This window comes from Tupaia chinensis, unplaced genomic scaffold (assembly GCF_000334495.1).
Source record: "Tupaia chinensis unplaced genomic scaffold, TupChi_1.0 Scaffold000098_3, whole genome shotgun sequence".
Lineage (NCBI taxonomy): Eukaryota > Metazoa > Chordata > Mammalia > Scandentia > Tupaiidae > Tupaia > Tupaia belangeri.
This window is the reverse complement of record NW_006159562.1, coordinates 842252-864133: the sequence shown is the minus strand read 5'-3', so window position 1 is coordinate 864133 and position 21882 is coordinate 842252. Positions and strand designations below refer to the sequence as shown.

General features: G+C 38.8%; 1 protein-coding gene across 3 annotated transcripts in view; it reads right to left on the bottom strand.

Moving 5' to 3' along the window:
- Positions 1 to 21882, bottom strand: part of TTC29 (tetratricopeptide repeat domain 29) — a 268610-nt gene that overhangs the window by 104005 nt on the left and 142723 nt on the right. For all 3 annotated transcript variants that reach the window (XM_006143456.2, XM_006143455.1, XM_006143457.2), the window contains exons 9-10: positions 21681 to 21772; positions 9952 to 10075 (exon numbers count right to left, since the gene is read on the bottom strand). In XM_006143456.2, coding sequence (XP_006143518.1) covers positions 9952 to 10075; positions 21681 to 21772 — 216 coding nt within the window. The remainder of the gene's footprint in view (positions 1 to 9951; positions 10076 to 21680; positions 21773 to 21882) is intronic.

Sequence of the window (21882 nt, the reverse complement as noted above, 5' to 3'; positions counted from 1 at the left end):
GGTTTATTATTTCTAGACTCAAACTATCCTTTTGAAAGCTCCAGGAAACTAAAGTTCCTTTCTTTTCTTATGTTTAAGTTTGCTATAGGGTGTGTGTGTTCACTGGAAAAAGAGGAGAGAGAGAGAGAGAGATCATCCCTCTGGGTAGATGGCCATGCCACAATCCCTTCTCCTCCATTCTTCTCTTGGGATTTTGGGCATGAGTGCACATGTGCCCAGAGTGTTTTTCAGGCTGCTGTGTCTGAGACTCACCTGTGCAGTCAGCCATGTGGGCACCAGCCACTTTAACCATCATGCACCTGACCCCAAATTTCCTTTCTTACTGACTTATAACACCATGGGCTCCATTCCCTGCCCTAAACTAAAATGTACACATGCATTCTTTTGTAAAGAAACCCTTACATGAGAGAATGTTTTGCTATGAGTGTTCAAGTTGTTTTCTCACATTTTATAAAGAAAATGAACACAAAAATACCATAAAGTCAGCTTTATAAACATACAGGTTAAATGTATCCTCAACTCCACAAACCTCTGTATAATCAGGAGTTCAGGAAGTAGTCAAAACAATTGAATAAAGAAGTTTCCAGCAGGGTAGAAGTGAGAAAAACAGGACTTACATGTCACACCTACAAGCAACACATACAGCACTGTGTTATATGTTCACAATAACAGTTTAGCCGAACTGTTTGTCAAATGATTCATCCCAACTAAATTTGTTTTTAAAACAAAGTCTCACTAAATTATATCAATAGTTTTTGTTTGTTGAGGTGAATAATTTTTTTATTTCAAAGTATGAACATTGATTTTATTAATATATGAGAAGATAAATTAATTAAGAAAATAAAAATATATCAAAAGATATTCGTATGTTAATTAGGTAAACTATAATTGAGAAACAATACAAATGTTAAAGACAATGAAAATAAGACTAGTTGAGATTGTAGTCTGTCTGATAGGCATCAATGATACAGGACAGACAATATAAAAATATATGATTGGGAACCAGCAGTTAGCGTAATGGCTATGTCGCTGGACTCCCATGTAGTCGACCGCGGTTCGTGTCCCGGACCCGGTGGCTTAAAACTCACGCCGGGCGCATGTGCGTGCGTGCCCAAGATCCCGAGAGGAGAATGGAGGAGAAGGGATTGCGGCGTGACCATCCCCCCGGGGGGTGATTTCTCGCTTTCTGTCTCTATGTCTCTCTCTGTCTGTCTAGGCGAGCGCACGCGCCCTACAGTGAAAATCTCTCCCCCCCCCCCACTAGTCCAAACATTGCCTTTTTTTAAAGAGACTTTTTGCTATAGAGTGTGTGCACACTTCAGAAAGACAGAAAATGAGAAATCACACCCAGGGGGATGGGTACACCACAATTCTTTCTACTCTCAGGATTTTGGGAATGCATGCACACATGCCTGGTGTGTTTCAAGCCAATGGGTCCAGGACTTGAACCGTGGTTGGCCACGTGAGAGTCCAGTGCCTTAACTACTAAGCCATTTGCTAGCCCACATTGCTTTTTTATTTAAATTCTATTTATCATCATTATTATTTTTTAATTTGACCAAAGAGAGACAGAGAGAGAGAGTGGAAAGTGTGAAAGCAAGTCACCAGGTCCAGGATCTGAAGCGCAGTTGAGTCAGAGTCCAGCACTCTAACCATTATACCATCTGCCAGCCCCAACATTGCCATTTTTAGGAAACGGAAAGTATAAATATCTAACCATTGTTCTAGCTGTACTCCTGAACATTAAGCTATTTATCATTTTAGTTGAAAGTCTATATTTTTTTTATTGCCATGGGGTACATGTGCTTGTGAGAGAGAGAGGGTGGGAGAAACTTCCAATGGAGTGTGGTCATGCTTTAATCCTTCCTCCTCCATTTTTTCATGCTGTCAGGACCTTGGGCATGCATGCACACCCAGCATGTTTTTCAAGCTGCTGAGTGCAGGATTTCAACTGAGGTCAGTCATGAGATCCAGCTTTCTTAACCACTAGGCTATGGGGCTGGTCCTTCTGTTTTCATTGGGAAAAATAGGGATCATAAATGTCTGGGTGTATATTTGACTTATCACAGGTTTTTAAAAAGTTATGTTCAAATAACCCGTTAAAATAAAAAATTATGTTAAAATTAATGGTTGCTTCATTCAAGAGGCAACCACTGTGCACCATACCCCATGCCAAGCGTGGGGATTCAGCAGTGAGTGGAGGTAAGCTGGTGAGTGGCAGCAGGGATGACTAAAACCTTAATTAGATCTTACTCAGCAAGGGTTTTTTTTTTTCCCCATCCTTAAATACGAGCCTTATAACTGAGTAGTTATTCTTCCTTTAAAATGCACCTAATATTCATCTTTAGACACACACACAACTGCCATAGAACTTACATCCACCCACATTGTTCTGATCTGAAGCACTACAACATTAATTCTCAGAAGCAAGCATTTTTATACATACCATTTGGCATGAGATTGCCCTCATGTATTTCCAAATGTTTAATTCTTAAAGAGTCTAAAGCCTAATATAATATCTTCTCCAAAGGTTTTGGATTACTTTCCACAGTTCACTTCTGTTATCAGGTAATCCTTATTCTATTATGAAATTCAGAAGATTTCAGTAACTAGCCTTAGCAATCTAAGGTAGGAGTTAGCGAATAGGCAGTGAAGTTTTGGACCTCATAAATGCAGCTAATGTTATAAAGATCCCTTATAAGGGATCTGCAAGACAGGAGCTCCATGACGTCGTAGTCCTGGACAAGAGCTTGAATTATTACATCATAATACAGAATTTTCATGCATTATTCTGATTCTTATCAGATCTTAGTATCTAAAATGTCACTCTATACAATGAGCAAAGCAATACATGACAATAAATTTTCTCAATATTAAAGACAAAAAAATTTCTATCCATTTCCCCCACTATTTCCTTTCTTTTCCTTTTATTTTCTTCTAGAGTTTTGCATAAAGTGCATGCACGTGCTGGAAAGAGAGAGATACAGAGGAAGGGAAAGTGAGAAACTGCCCCTCAGGGAGGATGGCCACACCCCACAATCCCTTCTTCACCATTCCCCTCTCAGGATTTTGGGCATGCATGTACATGTGCCTGGGATTTTTTTTTTTTTTTTTTTTAGGGGTTTTTAATCTTAGGTAAGTGAGACGCCAGACAGAGAGACAGAGAGACAGAAAGCAAGAAATCACACCCCAGGGGGGATGGCCATGCCACAATCCCTTCTCCATTCTCCTCTTGGGATCTTGGGCATGCACACGCACGTGCCCGGCGTGAGTTTAAGTCACTGGGTCCAGGACTTGAACCACGGTTGACTACGTGGGAGTCCAGTGACATAGCCATTATGCTAACTCTTGGTCCTTGCCTGGGATGTTTTTTGAGCCACCAGGTCCAAGACTCAAACAGCAGAGTTGGCCATGTGGGGTTCAGCACCTTAACCATCACGCTACCTGCTAGCCCCTGAACAGTCATTCTTTTAACTATGTAATTATTGACTGATTTTATAAAGAAATGAGAATTATCATAAAGGGCTTAAACCTAGTTATGTCCCTTAAATATTCTCATTTGCACACTTTCATTTTATAGTTTTAATTAACATTCATCAGGAGATCACATCTGGAGGGAGAGGTGAGATGGGCAGCTCATCTTCCATGATTATATAGTACAAGGTAAACTAACCAGGATATTGGGTATTTTTAAGATTTGCTAATTTTAATTATATGTAATAATTTTAGTACTATGGTAATTACAAAAACTGGCAACTTCAGCACTTTACCAAAGTCTACTACTACAGTGTTATACTATAACTTTGATGTTACTATTATTTTGTGAAAATTATTGTTAACAGTACAATACATTCCATGATTAATACAAAACTGGACAAAGTCTGATGAGGGTACTCTGTAGAGGGCCTAACAGACTGATGAGGAGCAGAATATTTAATTTGTTTTTAAAGATTCTGGATAGGGACCAGTTAGGTGGCATGCTGGTTAAAGAAGCTGGATCCCATATGGTCAACAGCATAGTTTGAGTCCCAGATCTGGGGACCTGAAAAATACATGGGGCTTGGGACCAGCAGTTAGTGTAATGGTTATGTCGCTGGACACCCATGTAGTCAACCACGGTTCGAGTCCTGGGCCTGGTGGATTAAAACTCACACCGGGCACGTGTGCGTGCATGTCCAGTATCCCAAGAGGAGAATGGAGGAGAAGGGATTGCGGCGTGACCATCCCCCAGGGGGTGATTTCTCGCTTTCTGTCTCTCTGTCTCTCTCTTTCTGGCGAGCGCACGCACCCTATAATAAACAAAACAAAACAAAACAAAACAAACAAACAAAACACCTGGGGTATACGTGCATGCATGTTGAAAATAGAATGGAGGAGAAGAGATTACATATGGTCATCCCTCAGGGGATGATTTCTCACTTTCTCTCTCTCTTTCTCTTTGTCTCTCCAGTGAGCATATCTTATAGCAAAACTTAAAGAAAAAAGATTCAAACAAATTTTTAAAATGCAAAAATATTGTGCAAAAATAAAACAGAAGTTTAGAATTTCAAAAATGAGAGAATGCTATTCTTAAGTGGGATGAAATTGGTTACAATTGTGTTGATTAGTTTAATGAACTATTTTTGCTCATCAGTGGTGCTGAGTTTTTCCTAAGCATTAGAATAAAATCATAAACAAGACGGTTCTGCCCCCTGCTCTCATTAAGTTTACACTCTAGTTGCCAAATCAAACTACAATGACAACCAGGAAATACCACAAACAACAAAACTATGAGATAAATACTACATAGACAATTGGGTTGCCAAGGAAGGCATTTGAAGATGTGGATTTAACAGCTATCTGATGACAAGAAGCCAACGATGTGAAGTTCAGATCTGAAAGCATGCCAGCTAAAGCAAATGTCCCAAGGCGGGAACTGACTTGGCAAGTCGGAAGAATTCCACTAGAGTCAGTCTGACTGTGGTCAGTGGAATGCATGAGGAGAGTAGGAAGCAATGACATCAGACAGAGGGGTGGGGTCTGTCTCATATTTCAGGACAAGGTAAGGATTTATATTTATGTTTTCTGAAGAATGGGAAGTAATGGAAATGTTTTAAGCAAAGAAATAACATAAGTTGTTTTAAATTTTGAAAGGCTTTCTTTGTTCTTTTTGTGGAGACTGGACCAGCTTATAGGGAGGATAGGGGTGGGGGGAGTGCAAGGACAGATATGGGTCCCAAGCTTACTACAGTAGTCCAGGTGAGAAAATATAATGTCCTTGACTGCTGTGACAGCAACTGAGGTAGAGAGAAGTGGATGGATTTGAGGTACATTTTGGGGGTTTGATTCTGGGTTGAATGGCACAAGGAGGAGAAAACAATCAGAGGACATCCAGACTCTTGGCTTGAGTGAGTGGATTGATAGATAATGATACCATTTATTAAGATGGGGAAGACTGGAGAGGTCAAGGGAGGGTGGACTTTCGTGATATGTCAACTCTCTATTATAAATCCAGGTGGAGAGGCTAAGTAAGTAAGTTGGCTTTACAAGTCTGAAATTCCAAGTGCGTGTGGACTGGAGATTTTAATTTGGGAGTCATAAACATATGAATGGCATTTAAAGCCAAAACCTGGGTGAGGTCATCAAAGGGGAGCTCATGGATTACAAAAAAAGATTGTAACATGCCAGAACAATATTCTATGAAGGCTGAACTTTCAGTTGTTAGAGGAATAGATCTTAGGGGAAAGATGGTGAGTCGAGTTACTTTTTGGTAAGTTATAGTTGAAGCAACTCAAATGAAGATGTCAAGAAGGCGATGGGATACGAGCCTGAAAATGAGGAGAGAGATCTTGAGATATTGAGAAGCTCAGAGTTATTATATACCCAATATTTACTAGGGCCTCTGTTAGGTACTATATACATATTTGATTTCCATTCCTCATATAGCTAGTCTTCAAGGAATATCATTATTGATAATTGAAAGATGAGAAAACTGAGGATCAAAGAATTAACTTGAGCCAAGGTCACAGTTAATTAGTGGCTGAACTCAGTTGAAATTCAGGTGGATAAAGCTCAGGGCAGTTCCTCTTAGCTCTGCTATAGTTTCCGTCTAGAAAAAGTTTTCTATGCAGCACTCGATGCAGGCAGCCTATAAAATTGTTCAGCTATGTAACCGGAATACAGGCCTCTCATAGAATTAGAAAACATCCATAGCAACTGAAAAGTAGAGACATGAAATAATTTATTGTCAGTGTTTTCCTAGGAAATGGCTTTGTAGAACTAGAAGAAAATTCAGGTTGTCATCAAAGCTATCACCTTGCCTCAAAAAGATGAGAAGAGAAAAAAATAACTTGGACATCATTGAGGCTATCACCTTATGTCAAAAAGATGAGAAGGAAAAATAACAATCACTTACTACTTATAAATCCACTTTGTTATGTCTAGTACCTTTCAAATCACACTCTTAGTAAGGATCTAACAAATCAGAGGCAGCCTGAGAAGTCATCAGTAGTTTGTTTGACTTGAAGTGTTTGAAGAAAATACAGTAATGCACAAAAATTAGATGTAACTTACAGTTGGAGCAATAGTAAAGCCTCATTTTGAAGTCTGTGGTGTCATAAAAAATCTTGTTATTGCTAATACTATACTATATCTCAATGATCATTTATTAAAGGAATCTCTTAAGGTGCATCAATCAACTTATACATTTGAAGGCACATATATTTGAAGATAGCATGAATACCTGGACCGTCCTTATTTTATAGTTGAATAGGGATAAACTAGGGCTGACAGTGGCCCAGGGCAGACACCATGCATCCTCCATGAGGTTGACCCACATGGGAAGATTCTGAGTTTGCATCTGATACCTCCCTAAGCACACACATACCTATTGATCTCAGGCTAACAGAGGGTGGACTGTGGTGCTGTTTCCCTTCTTCTCTCTCTCTGTCCCCTGCCCTCAGTCTCTCTTGCTCATAGAAAACATGAAATAAAATTAAAATAAAAGAATAGAAATGAATTGAAAAAATTAACTTCTGTCAGTCAACATAGCCTTTGGATATTATCTTAAGTCTCTAGCCCTTAGATATGAAACTCTTCTGCAAGAATTAAGAATTATAAAAGAAAATATGGGGAGCTAGCAGGTGGCATGGTGGTTGACCTGGACCCACCCACATGGCTGACCACGGTTCAAGTTCCAGACCTAGTTGCTTGCTTTCTCACTTTCTTTCTCTCTCTGCTATCTCTCTCTGGTCAATTTAAAATAAATGAATTGAATAAATAAGAGTAAATTAAAAAAAGAAGAATCATGAAACAAAATACACACCGATGAAATACAAACTCTTGACAAAAATGTTAAGACGATGCAGGTATACACACAAACACACACACTTATACTTGACATTTGCATTTTAGTAAAGCATTGAGTTTGAGTTTTGTTTGGCAGTTAGGTCCCCACTTCTGTTTTGTAGGACAGCTCTTTTAGAAATTAAGACTATATGGAAGATTTAATACTAAGCAAAGCAAGCCAGACTGTGAAAGAGAGGCATTGTATGTCCCTGCTTAATATATACCGAATGTCTGCACTTATCAGAAGAAACAGAGTGTGGAATGTATTAAAGCAGGGAAGGCAACTCTAGATACTAAAAGCACTGTAGGAGGGGGCAGGTAATAAGAGGTGGGAAGAAGGGAATGGGGGGAAAACATTTAAAAGACACAAAAGTGGAAAGTTATCTGGGGATGATAATGTATATGTTATTGTCTTTGACAGGACTAATATATACTCTATTTATGTTCAGAGAAACCATTTGGTATATTGTACAGATATATACTGATTACCTGTAAATTAAAAAAATAGGCAAAGAGAAAAAGAAAAGAAGTATGACTATATCTTTATATTAGGAATGTCAATTCTGCTACTCTAGAAGCTCTGTCACAAGATTATAAACCTTGTAAGGGCAAAAGTCTTGTCCTTTTTGCCCCTACTGTGTGTGTGTGTGTGTGTGTGTGTGTGTGTGTGTGTGTACATGTATATACACGTTTGGGGAGAATTAGAGTTGCAGACACAGAGTAGGTATAGCAAAGCTGGGAGTTTGTTAAGGGAGGGAAAGGCCCCTATTGTGTGTGTGTGTGTGTGTGTGTGTGTGTGTGTGTGTGTACATGTATATACACGTTTGGGGAGAATTAGAGTTGCAGACACAGAGTAGGTATAGCAAAGCTGGGAGTTTGTTAAGGGAGGGAAAGAAAAGAGTTCCCAAGAAGGAAGGGATCCCAAGAAATGGGTTGCCTGTCTCTACTGTATTCTGAAAAGTCAACTAAAGTAGGGGGACCAGCAGATGGCATAATGGTTACGTTGCTGGTCTCCCACATAGTTGATCATAGTTCGAGGCCCAGAGCCAATGACTTAAACTCACATTGGGTACATGTGTGTGCGTGCCCAAGATCCTGAGAGGAGAATGGAGAAGGGATTGCGGCGTGACCATCCCCCCTGGGGGGCGATTTCTCGCTTTCTATCTCTCTGTCTCTCTGGTGAGTGCATGCTTCCTATAGCAAAAATCTCTCTTAAAAAAGAAGTCAGCGATTTCTGGGGTCAGTTCTCACCTACACTTTCTGTAGTTTCTATTGTTGGTAGAAATGCAAGGAGAGAAAATAATGATTAAGCCACTATACAGTGTATTCTGGATAGGAAGTTACATTTTGTATGCTGTGATGACATTCAGAAAATTAAAGTAAAATAAATAAATTTATAATAAAAAGCAAAAAGAAAAAAGAAGTCAACAAAAGCATATTCAACATAAAGGAGAGACTTTACTGAAGCTGGAGCAGGGCAGAGCTGGCCCGGTAGGCGGGGCAGAAGCCACAGGCATGGGAGAGAAAGAGAAATGTGAGATCAGCAAGACAGGGCTCCTGAGGCCCAACTGTGGGAGGAGAACAGTGGAAGGCCAGAGAGCAAGGAGCAGGGGAAAAGGCAGGAGAGCAGGGAGCCGGGGGTGTAAGTGCAGGAAGGAGTCCGGAGAAGAGGAGTCCTTGGAGATGGTGGATAAGGAGCATGAGAGAGGGTTTGAGAAAAAAGAGAGACCATGTTTAAAAGCACATTTACTATAGCAGGAGCTAAACAATGATTAATTTCATTCTCTTGAATTAATTTCTTTTTAAAAATGTTATATCAGATTTAACTTTTCTTAAATAAGATATTTTCAGTTCTCTGTTACTTAAACTTTTATATACAGGACACTCTTCTTTCTTTTCCCCACAATCTCAAATTATTCTGCAACTTCTCTTTTTTTTTTTAAAGAGAGATTTTTGCTATAGGGCACATTTACTATCTGGAAAGATAGAGAGAGACAGAGAGACTGAAAGCGAAAAATCACCTCCTAGAGGGGACAGTCACGCCGCTATCCCTTCTCCATTCTCCTCTCTGGATCTTGGGCATGCACTCACATTTGCCCAGTGTGAGTTTAAGTCACCTATTTTATTCCACGTACCTAATCTGTTCCTAAAACCCATTTTAAAGTTTCTTCAAGTTACTTTTGGGGTTGTCTTTCTTTTTTCCTTCCTGAGGGCCTAGGGTAGAGGTAAGTAGGAGTAAGCATCACAGATCAATTGGGAAAAAAAAGGAATTGAGAAAGAGAGAAATGACAATATAACCAGTTAAAGGCTAACTGTTTAAATCAACTTCCTTTGAATTTAACTTTCTTAATTTACTCCTCAAATCTAAAGTCATTTACAATTCTTACTGGCTATGCATATAAGAATCAGGGTTAGCAGGTATGGGGACTGTGTCCAAGCTGGCAGGTGGCACTAGGTGCTGGAAGGAGGCCTTACTCCTCTTAGATCGTCCTTGCCTCAGACATGAACTATTTACGTCCTGCAGTCCTGGGCCTTCTAGGATCCAATGAGAACAGACTTCTAAAACCATACATTTCTCCCTAAGTACTAAAAGTTTCTCCATAAACAAAGAGCACATGTACTTACTTTCTTATTGTAGATCTCTCCGAGCATTGTACTTGCTCTCACGACATCTAGATTTTGAAAATTGTTTCCTGCGATTTCCACAACTTTTTTCAAGTATTGAATTGCTTCCGTCATTTTTCCTTGGCTAGAATAAGTAGAGTAGAAAACCGTTGAAGTATCATCTCAGTGTCACAGTGGGTAGAAGGTATTTTGTGTCTCCTCTTTAGAAAATACAAGATGGTTCTCAGAATAATAAAATACAAAGTGTAAATATTAAATTCATAGATACATGCTTTGTTTTTATTAGAGTTAAATGGGTGAGTTAAAACTTAGATTTTGTTGTTGTTTTGCTATAGTATGCCTGTGCTCGTCAGGGAGAGAGAGAGAGAGAGAAAGAGAGAGAAAGTGAGCAATTATGCCACAATCCTTTCTCCTCCAGTCTCCTCTCAGGATTTGGGGCATGCATGCACATGATTCTGGTGTGCTTTCCAAATCTCTGGATCTGGCCCTTGAGCTGTGCAGTAAGCCATATGGGATCCAGAACCTTAACATCCATGCCACCTGCTGACCTCAAATCTATACTTTTAAACCCTCACATTGTGGATGGGGATGCATAATGGTGTAGCTTCTTTGAAAAACAATTTGGCAGTTTTTCAGAAACTTTACCATAAAGTTTTCATGTGACCTAGGAATTTAACTCGGAAATATTTATCCAAGAGGAACAAAAACATGTCCACATGAGAACTCATAATGAATGTTTACAGCATTTTACTTTACTTTTCTTTTTTTTTTAAGAGTTTTTTTACCCTAGGGCATGTGCATTCACCAGAGAGAGAAACACACACACACACACACACACACACACACACAGTGACAAGAAAAGTGAGAAATTACCCCTGAGGGTGGGGGATGGCCACACCACAATCCCTTCTCCTCCATTCTCCTTCTAGGAGCTTGTGCATGCACACACATGTGCCCAGCATGATTTTTAAGCTACCAGGTCTGGGACTCAAACTGTGGTCAGTCATGTGGGAGTCCAGCAACATCATCATTATGCCATCTGTTGGTCCCTACAGCAGCATTTTTCAAAATAGCCTAGGAATGAAAAAGACCCATATGTCTTCCAACTAGTGAATGGCTAAACAAAATGTATTGTATTCATACAGTGGAGCATTATTCACTCATACAAAGGGATGAAGTAGTGACACGTGGACAACTCTTGAAAACATGCTAATTAAAAGCACCTAGACCCAAAAGATCACATATTGTGTGATCCCACTCACATGACATGTCCAGAATAAGCAAGTCCATGGAGACAGGAAGAGGCTTAGTGGTTGCTAGAAGCTGAGAAACGGGACCAATAACAGGTACAGGGTTTCTTTGTAAGGTGAAGAAAATGTCCTCAGTTTAGATATTGACCATAGTTGCATGACTCTGTGAATATACTTAATAATATTGAGATTAGACTTTAAAAGGGTGAATCATATGGTGTATGAATTATGTCTCAATAAAGCAATAAAATAGCAAACAGAAACCTTAGGGTCAGCTCTATGGTACTGTGGTACTGCACTGCTCAAGAGAAGCCAGGTTCACGTGGTCATCATGGTTCACATCAAATCCCCAGGATGGTTAACCTGAGACATGTGGATGAGTGCCCAGGATCTGATGGGTTGGAGGATCTGAGGGAGGGCATCATGGCATGATCAGACCTTGTGGAGGGTGCTCAACTCTCTCTCACTTTCTCTCTCTCCCACTCTCATGAGTACATGCACATGCTCTCTCATAAGTAAAGAAGAAAAAAAAACTTTTAAAAAGTTATAAAAGGTGAACGTTAGTTTATTCTTGCAAGGTTCTCTCAGCAGTTAAGTCTCAGGTATTGCTAAACTCACATGTACAAGCCTCATACATTCCGGCAAAATGCTCAGGAAATCGTATAGCAAAGTGCTCGGCATATACTAGGCTATATACTTTTGAAGGAAGGAATGGTTGAAAGTTTGAGAAGGGAAACATTTATGCCATACATGTGAAGGTTCATGAGAACCTAAGTCACATGGACCCTTGCAGTCCATGCCTGCAAATTCCTGACTCCTGAGTATTACAGTAACATCGAGAAACTTTGAGACCCTTTCTTACAAATGCCATAAAATATGCTAGTTGCTGGAGAATATGGTTCCTGTCCTCGAAGAGTCTCACTCTCAATTTGGAGATACTATTGGGTTGCGAAAAGTCATGATACATTTTTGCATAGAAAAATATAAAAAGAAAAAAGGCATGACTTTTCCCACAACCAAATATATAAATGTCTAAATTTATACATGGGATTAACTGTGATTGGGAATATGAATTGTCCATAGTGCTTTGAAATCTGGGGCACAGTCATATGACTATCTTCATAGGATCAAGACTAGATTTGTGGGCAAATTTGGTCTTACAAAGAAGCCACAGGAGGCCAGTTCCATGGCCTGGTGGCTAAGGTGACTGGATCCCACACAGTGGACTGCCCAGTTTGAGAAACACTCCAGGTGTCTGTGCCTGTGTGCCCCATACCCTGGAAGAAGGGAGAAATAGGGGAGGGAGGGTGGTGTGAACATGCCCATAGGGGTGGGTGCTTTCTTTTTTTTTAAATTATTTATTTATTTATCCACTCATTTACTTTTTTTAATTTGACTAGAGAGAGACACAGAGAGAGAGAGAGAGAGGCAAAGTGAGAAAGCAAGCCACCAGGTCCGGGACTCGAACTGTGGTCGGCCATGTGGGAGTGTCCAGCGCCTTAACCACCACGCCACCTGCTGGTCCCTGGGGTGGGTGCTTTCTCTTCTCCCTCTCTGTCCGTCTCTCTTTGGTGAGTACATATACCCCCTAGGCACCAAAATAAAAACAAAGAAGCCAAAGGAATTTCGAGTCAAATCTACTGAATGCCATGGTGATCTCAAGGTGTTTACATACATTTGAAAAATTACAAGTTGTACTGTGGGTAATATCTTCGAATTCTGAGCTGTGTAAAATGCTTAGTGTGTTATCGATTCACAGGCTACTTGCTCTACTCCATGTTTCTTTCTCCTCCTTCCTGGCCCAGGTTCTTAACGCATGGGTTAGGAGCGATTGCTGTTCCTTATCCCTCTTCTCCAGATATTTTTCCCTTTCCAGTAGCTAGTGCTCTTAGCTAATCTCTATTCTCCCATTCTGTGGTTTGAATGTGTTTCCCCTAAATTCATGTTAAAATCTGGTGAGCCACGGTAATGGTGCTGAGAGGGTAGAAACTTAATCTGATTATGGCGTTGAAAGGTGGGGTCTTTGGGAAGATATTGGGCTTTAGGGTGGAAGCCCTGTGACTGAGTCTTGGTGGGTTTGTTCATAAGGACAGGAAATGAGACATTTGAGACATGGTCTGTTCCGCCCAGGCTCCTGCTCTCGGCCAGATTAGCCACCAGCAACAAGATTCTCACCAGATGGGGACGCCTGGGTCTTGGATCTCCAAATGGTGAACTGAAGGAGCCTCTAGTCTTGTTATATAAATTCCCCAGACTGAGGTATTTTCTGTTAGCAACAGAATGGACTAGACATCTCACTTCTCCTGTGTGTCAATTTTTTCCTGGATCTCTTGCTGATTTTGAGGTCTTTACCCACCCAAAGTTGGCTCTTTCAAGGGTCTGTCCAGGACCTCCATCTCCCCACCTGACTCTTCAATTATATGTGTACTGTAGGCAGTTTCAGATACTACTATGGTGTGGCCCAACTCTTACACACATACGCCTGGCAACCCTGTGGTTCTGGGCCTGATTTCTTCCTTGTACTTCAGATTCATCTATCCAGTTGCCCAAACCTTCAACATAAGAAAGAAGATAGTTCCCTCCAAGTGGTTATCTGCAAAGATATGATCTAATGATAAGGATGATGGCATTTTTGAAATGCCTCATCAGAGAACTTTGTGATAATATAATGTTATAAAACATTTTTAAGTAATGAAATGAACTTTGTGCAAAAAATAGAGATAATTTTTCTGTATTTTCTAAATAACTCCAAATTCTTTTGGCTGTTTCTAAAGACCAAACACATCCCTAAAAGAATCTGTCATAAGCTCAGAAAACATTGTAAAGAAGTTTATTTTAAACAGGTTGTGGCAGGATCAGAGGTATCAACTTACTTAACCTTCCAAGATTTGGATGACAAAATTCATTTTCATGGATAAAATATGGCATGTGTGTAAAAATGTTAGATTACTTAAACTTCATGGTGTATTATGGTAGATATTGGGAAGATCTAGGCTCAAATCCTGGCTTGACCACTTAGATGCATGACTTTGATGCATCTAAAGTTATGAAACTGAAGGAAACTTTAGTTTTCTCATTTTAAATGACCATAAATTATGATGAGATGGAAAACTGTAAATGCAGAGCCTGGTACATAGTAAAGATTCAATTAACACTAGCTAGAATTATTTCTCAGTGAAATAAACAGCCGTTACATTCATAGCCCTTTACTTGATAGGGTGGCATGGTGGTAAAGGCACTGGATCCTACATGGCTGACTTCATAGTTTGAGTCCTGGACCTGGTGGCTTGAAAAACATGCTAGATACCTGTGTGTGTGAGCCCAAAATCCCAAGATAAGAATGGTGGAGAAGGGTTTGTGGTGTGGCCATCTGCATAAGAGTAATTTCTAACTCTCTCTCTCTCTCTTTTTTCAGGGGGTGCATGTGCACTATAGAAGAAAAAAAAAGGAAAAGAAAAAAATTAGCTAAGCTTCATTTTTTGAAAATCTTTCATCACATAGTAAACTAAATGAATTAAAGTATGTAAATTATAATTTGCAAAGCACACAGCCACATAAAATCCCGTTGTTTATTTCCTATGAGGCAGGATCAAAGAACTTTTTTTTGTTTACCTCAGTATCAGATGCTGTCCAATACATTCTTTTTCTTTTATTCATTTATTTATTTTATTTGCATGTAGTTACAAGTGAGAGAGATGGGAAAAGTGAGAAATCGCCCTCCCATATTTCAGTCCCTTCTCCTCCATTTTTTTCTCAGGAATTTGAGCATGCAAGCACACCACCCAGCATCATTTTCAAGCTGCCAGGTCAGGACCTGAACCATGCCTTTGGCCATGTGGGATCCAACGCCTTAACCACCACAACAACTGCTGGTCCCTTCCCATTCTTATCAATAAAATAATACTATACATACCAGAAATAGAATGGTATGTTCCTTAAGTTATGAATATACTGCTTTCTATTACTGTCACTACTTTCATAACAAAATCAACTACTCTTCCACAGTAGGTCATAGGTTGGTTATCTAGAAACATTTTGAATTATTTGGGGAATTTTTCAAACACAGACATCATGTAAAATGCAGTAATGAGAGGTCCACTAACCATCTGAATTTTTATATTTGTTTTGTAAAACAACTAAAAGGTACCAACAGAACTTAATATTAAATATCAATAAATAAAGTATTTCAAATTTTGAGTAAATTTGTGGATTTTTAGTGCTAAAAAAAGTTATCAAATTGATGTTAACTTTCCAAGCTCTTTTTTGGATCACACTATTCAAGGAAAAAACAAGATGAAAAAAGAAAAAAAAAAACGGAGAATTCTTTGCATATCCCTTTAAAACTTTTTGGGAAAAATTATTATGATTATTATTTAGCTAAAATGAACTCACTGAATCTTATTTATTATGTCCATGTTCTTAAAAGCTGATATGTTTTTGATGGAAGTACATTTGGGGTTAGGTTTGGCCTACTGAGAATTGTTAAATCAAAATATACACAAACAAAACAAAAGAAAAATAATTTCAGAGAACAAGAAATACAAAATAGTATAAATAAAACTATTGCTGGGTGATTTGAGTCGTTTTTTTTCTTTTTCCCTCCAAAACATTGAAGATTATCTGGAATTTGTTCTAACAAATAATGTTAGAGAAAAAAAAAATCTTTCCATTATAAATTATATGTTCCACTCAATGAATGTTCACCGCCATGGCCAGCAGTGTGGTTAATATAGCATCTGAAATATAAACATTCTATGTTGGTTAAAGGGTTTTCATATTTAATAGTTGGCAGTAGATGTAGAAGCCAGTCTTTCTTTGAGGAAAAAAAAATAAAATATTTTCTTACAGGAAAGCTACAGATTATTTGTGTAAGTTAAAGGACAAGGTTAAAATGTTAGACAAATATTAATTCCAGTTTTCTATATGCAGTGCACAGGTGCAACTTCAACAGCACATCATATGGTATAATCATTAAATTCATTCAACCAGGCCTTAGAGAGTTAAAAACATATATTCTGAGGAAGAGGATGCGTCGGTCCAAAGAATGAGAATGAAACAGTGCAGAATATTTGTGTATCCAGGTGATTCCACTTTCCAACTGGGAAAACAGGACTGTTAACACCCACGTCCCCTGACAACTGTCCAATTATGTATATCACACTTGGCCTACTGTTTGCAGTAGAAGTAATCAATAAAGGATGTGGTTGAGTGAACATAGATTTTGGTTGAACCAATGCATGAAAACTTAATCATTTACTCAGAGAGAAGAAATCAAATAGAGCAGAGATGAAACAGCCACTGAGGGGTTTGTTGATTGTGCCACCAAGTTTGTAGGCCACAGATGAAAGTAATAAGGCAAATGGGATCAGTGACAGGAGAAAATGTAAAAAGCTATTCTTAATTTCATGAATTAATAGAAATGTTGTGATGTATTTTTTTTTTGGTCATTTTTTAGGAAATTTCGCATCAAAGCCTGGATGTTCCATTTTAAAGAATATATGAAAATTACTAGGGCATATCATTTCTCTCATGCAAGAAGAGATTAATTTTCATCTATAACAGAAAGGTAATTTTCACACTTGAAACTTTGTACTGATTGATTTAAAGATCTCCACTGTCGAAAGTTTTCTAGGAAATAATTTATCTCAAGTTCTCAAGAACATTTACAATGGTTTGGAATAAAACCAGAGATGGGCTGGTTGGGAACAATGTATTTTGAACACATTTTTGTGAGTTGATTTTTTCTGGATTCTTTTAACTGGTCATCCTGATCACATTGGAGACTTGAAAGATTTCAGAAAATGAATTATTTCAGAAACCACCCCCCCCCAAAGCCCATAAGGAAAATTGAGGGTTCCCTCATATTTATGTAAACTGTCAATCTGTTTAATAGTACTTACTTGAATTTTCAACTCAATTTCTCTGTGTTTTATGAACTGTAATTCCAGCCTTTATAGTAGTGGCAATTGTTGTTATTTTAGAATATCAACTCTTTTACACTAGTTCTCCAAGTAGGAGGGGGAAAAAACATTGTAAATGCTTTTTTTCTGTTCTGTTGCTTAAACACTTATGCAATAGTATTCAGAGCTTCAGCAAAACAACGAAACTCATTCACTATAAAACCTTCTTCAATAACTCTTAACACCAGTCTGGGTCTAGCATCACCAAATGGGCAACTCTCTATTACCAAATCCTCTGTCTGCAGGGAATGTGGTATGTGTTTCAATTGAGGGCTCAGTATAAATTCTTATAACCATTTTAGAAGCTTCTAGCCTTAGAGCTTATTCACCTTTCATGCACACTCAGCTGATGGCCTCAGACACACTTATCCTAGACATGGCTCTCCTCTTCCATTTCCTTTAAAGAGATAAAATATGTTTATAGATTTAGGGCTACCATTAGGGAAACTTGTACAATTGCACAGGTTAGGAAAAGAGATTTAGAGGTGATGCTAAGCTTCACGTGAAACTTGATTTATCTCTCTGCTGCCACCACCATAATTTCCTCGTTTCTGGCTGCACTCCATTTCTTGCATGTTGCAGCTAATCCAAGGAGGATGGTTAGGACTATGAAGGCGATACCACATAGGTAATTGCAGACACTCCTCACTTAATGACCTGGTTCTGTCCCTATGACTAGGTCATCAAGTGACTCTGTCAATAAACACAAAGCTTGAAGAAGGAAGTCTTATGGTGTGTCATGGCACCATAGGGTATGTATTTTCAATAAATATCACATGACACCACACTAGAACAATACCATTCTATCCATACAAGAAATGTACATTAGATAGGTGCTAGAAAGTGACAATGCATGCCATAACACAATAATATAAATCTGGTGTAATTGTTTTTATTTATAATGTTTTGAATATTATTATGGTTGCACAATAAAGTACGGGTTTATACAAATAATATGCAGTCTTGCATGATGGTGAATGCTTTGTGCAGTGAGCACTAACCAACTGTAGGAACAAGACAAAGACTGAGAAAGGGGATTCGCTGCATTGGAGAACTGGTGTAAATCTGAGTGGTTGTCTAACAGGTAAGTCATTAATTACCTGAGGAGTGGCTGTATACATATGCACACACACATGTACAAGTATGTTTATGGAAGGACATCAAGCCCTTGAAGTGGAAGTTTTAAAAAATGACCACAAAATTTATATTCCAACATTTATTTCATTTAGTTACTGATTTAATAAAGTTTCTAGGATGCCCAGGGTTCTATGAGTTACCTGAATAGTATTTTAGGTTATGAAACATCTGTCAATAATCGTATTCTTGAGTTATTTTGCATAGATGTTGAAAAAAAATATGCTGAGCTTTATACTCCAGCGAGTGCCCCTGTATAACCATTAACACTGCAAAATGGCAGTGCTGGATTGGAAATCTTGTAGTGGTCTTGGGACACTCTTCCCTATGATCTCAGAAGCAAGCTCTATACTCTCTTGTGCATTGTATAACATAAAATGAAGAACACATGTCTACTATACAAATCATAGATAACTTTACTGTACTGGGATAGACGAGAATTCTTACAATGTGGTATTAGTTTTATTTGGTATAAGAGTGACATGGGGCTAAGTCTTCTTACTCCATTATGTTTGGCATAAGGTAACATGCTAGGCTGCTGAGAGTCAGAACAGAATCATTCCTATCCCTACTGAAAACACACTCAGCCTCATGATACATCAAATATAGCCTCATCCTTTCCCACTCCTAAACGCCAAATAATACTTAAATAGCCAAACTAAAACATTAGACTGTCTGTTGTTTTCAAAATTTACCTGGCAGGGGAACCAGCAGTTAGCGTAATGGCTATGTCGCTGGACTCCCACGTAGTCGACCGCGGTTCACGTCCCGGACCCGGTGGCTTAAAACTCATGCCGGGCGCGTGTGCGTGTGTGCCCAAGATCCCGAGAGGAGAATGGAGGAGAAGGGATTGCGGCGTGACCATCCCCCCTGGGGGGTGATTTCTCGCTTTCTGTCTCTATGTCTCTCTCTGTTTGTCTGGCGAGCGCACGCGCCCTACAGTGAAAATCTCTCAAAAAAAAAAAATTACTAGGCAGTTGTTCAACTTTCCCTTTTGCTTTGACTATGGACTAGGAATTCATACCCTGTGGTGGGGACAAGAATATTTTAGAGGAGAGACAAGGTTAACAGGTGAGAATTCTTTGAAGACAATCTCATGTCTCCAAAAATAATTATAAAGACCACCAGTAACCAGAGTGGCATTGATACTTGTCCTGTAACACATGCTCAGTACATGTTTCTAGAAAATTTTTCTTTTCTGGTGTTTCATCTCTTTAGTTATGTAGGGACATTTGAAATTGCCATTTTTATAAAATGGAAATGTTATTTTGTAAAAATTATTTTATAACTATGGTAAGGGATACATTTATGTAACTGTACAGGTTTAGGCCAGGCTTGCCACTACAAAGCAAGACAAAGAATCCCATCATTTTCTACTGATTTGGGACAGCAATAACAGCAGAATCAAGTAATTTACAATAAAAAGGAACTAAAAAAAAAAAAAAAAGAGTGTAGAGTTGTTTTGTTCCAAATAGACATTAAGTTGAATACATGTCAATCTCTTCTTCGTATTTAAACACCTGCTCCCTTGTGGTTATTATTTTTAAAATAAATGTTTCAAGGGATAGCTGGATCCTTGGAAAGGACCCGTCTTTGAGTGTTGTACCACAGCACTCACAGGTTCCTGCTTTATCCACAGCTGGCTCTGTCTTTCTCGAGTAAATGTCCATACTCTGCTTATAAATATGTCTGTGTTCCTAAGCCAGGAATCCTGTGATGATTGCATCTTACATGGTGATTTTTAGGGTATCCATCTTTCATTTCATTGGTATAGGTATAAAAAAAAAAATGCCAGAGGGGTGCATGTTCACCAGCCTGAAACAGAGACAGAGAAAGAGGAATGGGGAGAAAACAGCCCTCTGGGAGGTGCTCATGCTACAGCCCCTGCTCCTTCATTTCTCCATCCTGTTGGGATTTTGGGCAAGTGCACACAGCACCTGGTGTGTTTCTCAAGAGAGGGGCCAAGGTTAGAATTGCTCTTGGCCATATGAGATCTCGCTCCATTAACCACTAAACTATAAGGTCCAGCCTGGTGTTGGTATTTTGGACAATGTTTATTATATTAGCAGTGGTACTAATACAATAATGAAGTCACCTTAAGCTCACTAAGTATTCACCATTTTTAATTTCTTTCAAATTTAAACTTATCATGTGTTCACAACTGAAATGAGAAGAAATCAGAATTTAACACAATTTATGTCTATCACTGCTGCTGCTACCACTCCCACAATTACCACTACATAAAAAGCTTTAACTTGGATATAAGATTCCATACCAAAATGCTGAGGATTTGACTTTGATAACTTTTCTTATTGTTATTCTAACACGGCTTAGGTCATAATGCTACCTATGATTACAATTGGATGAGTAAAGGGCAAATCGGCTATTTTCCATGGAAAAACATATATCACAATACACTATGGAATACTAACTACTCCGCCATAAAGAACAAGACCTATCATTTGATTCAAAGTAGATGAATATAGAAGATTCAATGCTAAGCGAAGTAAGCCAGGCCACAAAAGACAGACACTGTATATCCCTGCTGAAGAATGATTGTCTACATTCTACAGCAGAAATGCGAAGATCCATCATAGAATAGTAGAGAGGATAAGTGGAGATACTAGAGACAGCAAGGGAGGGGGCTAGACATCAGAAGGTCGAGGCGGGGCTCAGGGAAGAGACACTTCACAGACCCAAGAATGTAAACTTTTCTGTTGAAAATGGTACACATGATAACATCCTGGATTAGACTGTCACCTACTGAGTGCCTACTTTGAAAAACCATATTGTGCACTACAGAGATGACAGGACAAAAATAAGAAATCACAAGATAAAATAACTTTTAAAAGCTGCTTGTGTATCCTGTTAAAACTTTCTGTTTTAAATGAAATATTGGAGATATTGGTTTTACACCCAGTTGTTTATCCAATATTGCTCAAAGGAGAGATGTCTTAATGGACGGAGCAGGACTGAGGTATAAATGGAAACTTTCCTCAAAGAAGAGATCCGGAAAGGTTATGGTGAGCCCCAGTTACTGAAGCGTACTACATATTTCTGTGCTCTCTGCTTTTTTAACCTGTGAGATGTGACCTGTTTTTTTTTTTTTTTTCCCCCCTTTCATTCAAGGTCATCACTGAATTTACAAAAAAGAAAAACCAAAAAACCAAACAGTACAAAGGAGGAATAGACAAAGAAGAGTTCAGATGCATATTTTAAAATACCACATTGGTTTAAAATAACTTACGATGAAAGGGTCACTTAAGAAGGGCACTGCTTAAAATTTAAGCAGGCAGTAATGGAAAGCGACAGACCTCAAACAATTTAAGTCTTTCACAGTCGAGTGAATTCACAGCGACAGCAAGACAAGGATGTGCTAACTTACCTCTGCAGGACCTTGGCTATGGCTTCATAGGCTCTCCCCAGGCTGAGATCATCTTCCATGTCTGTAGAGATTTTACTGTAAGCGTTGAGGGCCTATCAGGAAGGGAAACACACATTGAACACATAGCACAGTCAGATACGCCGACGTTTCATTTCATAACAGAAAAGATGAAAATTAATAGTTGTTAGTTGTTTTTAATGTC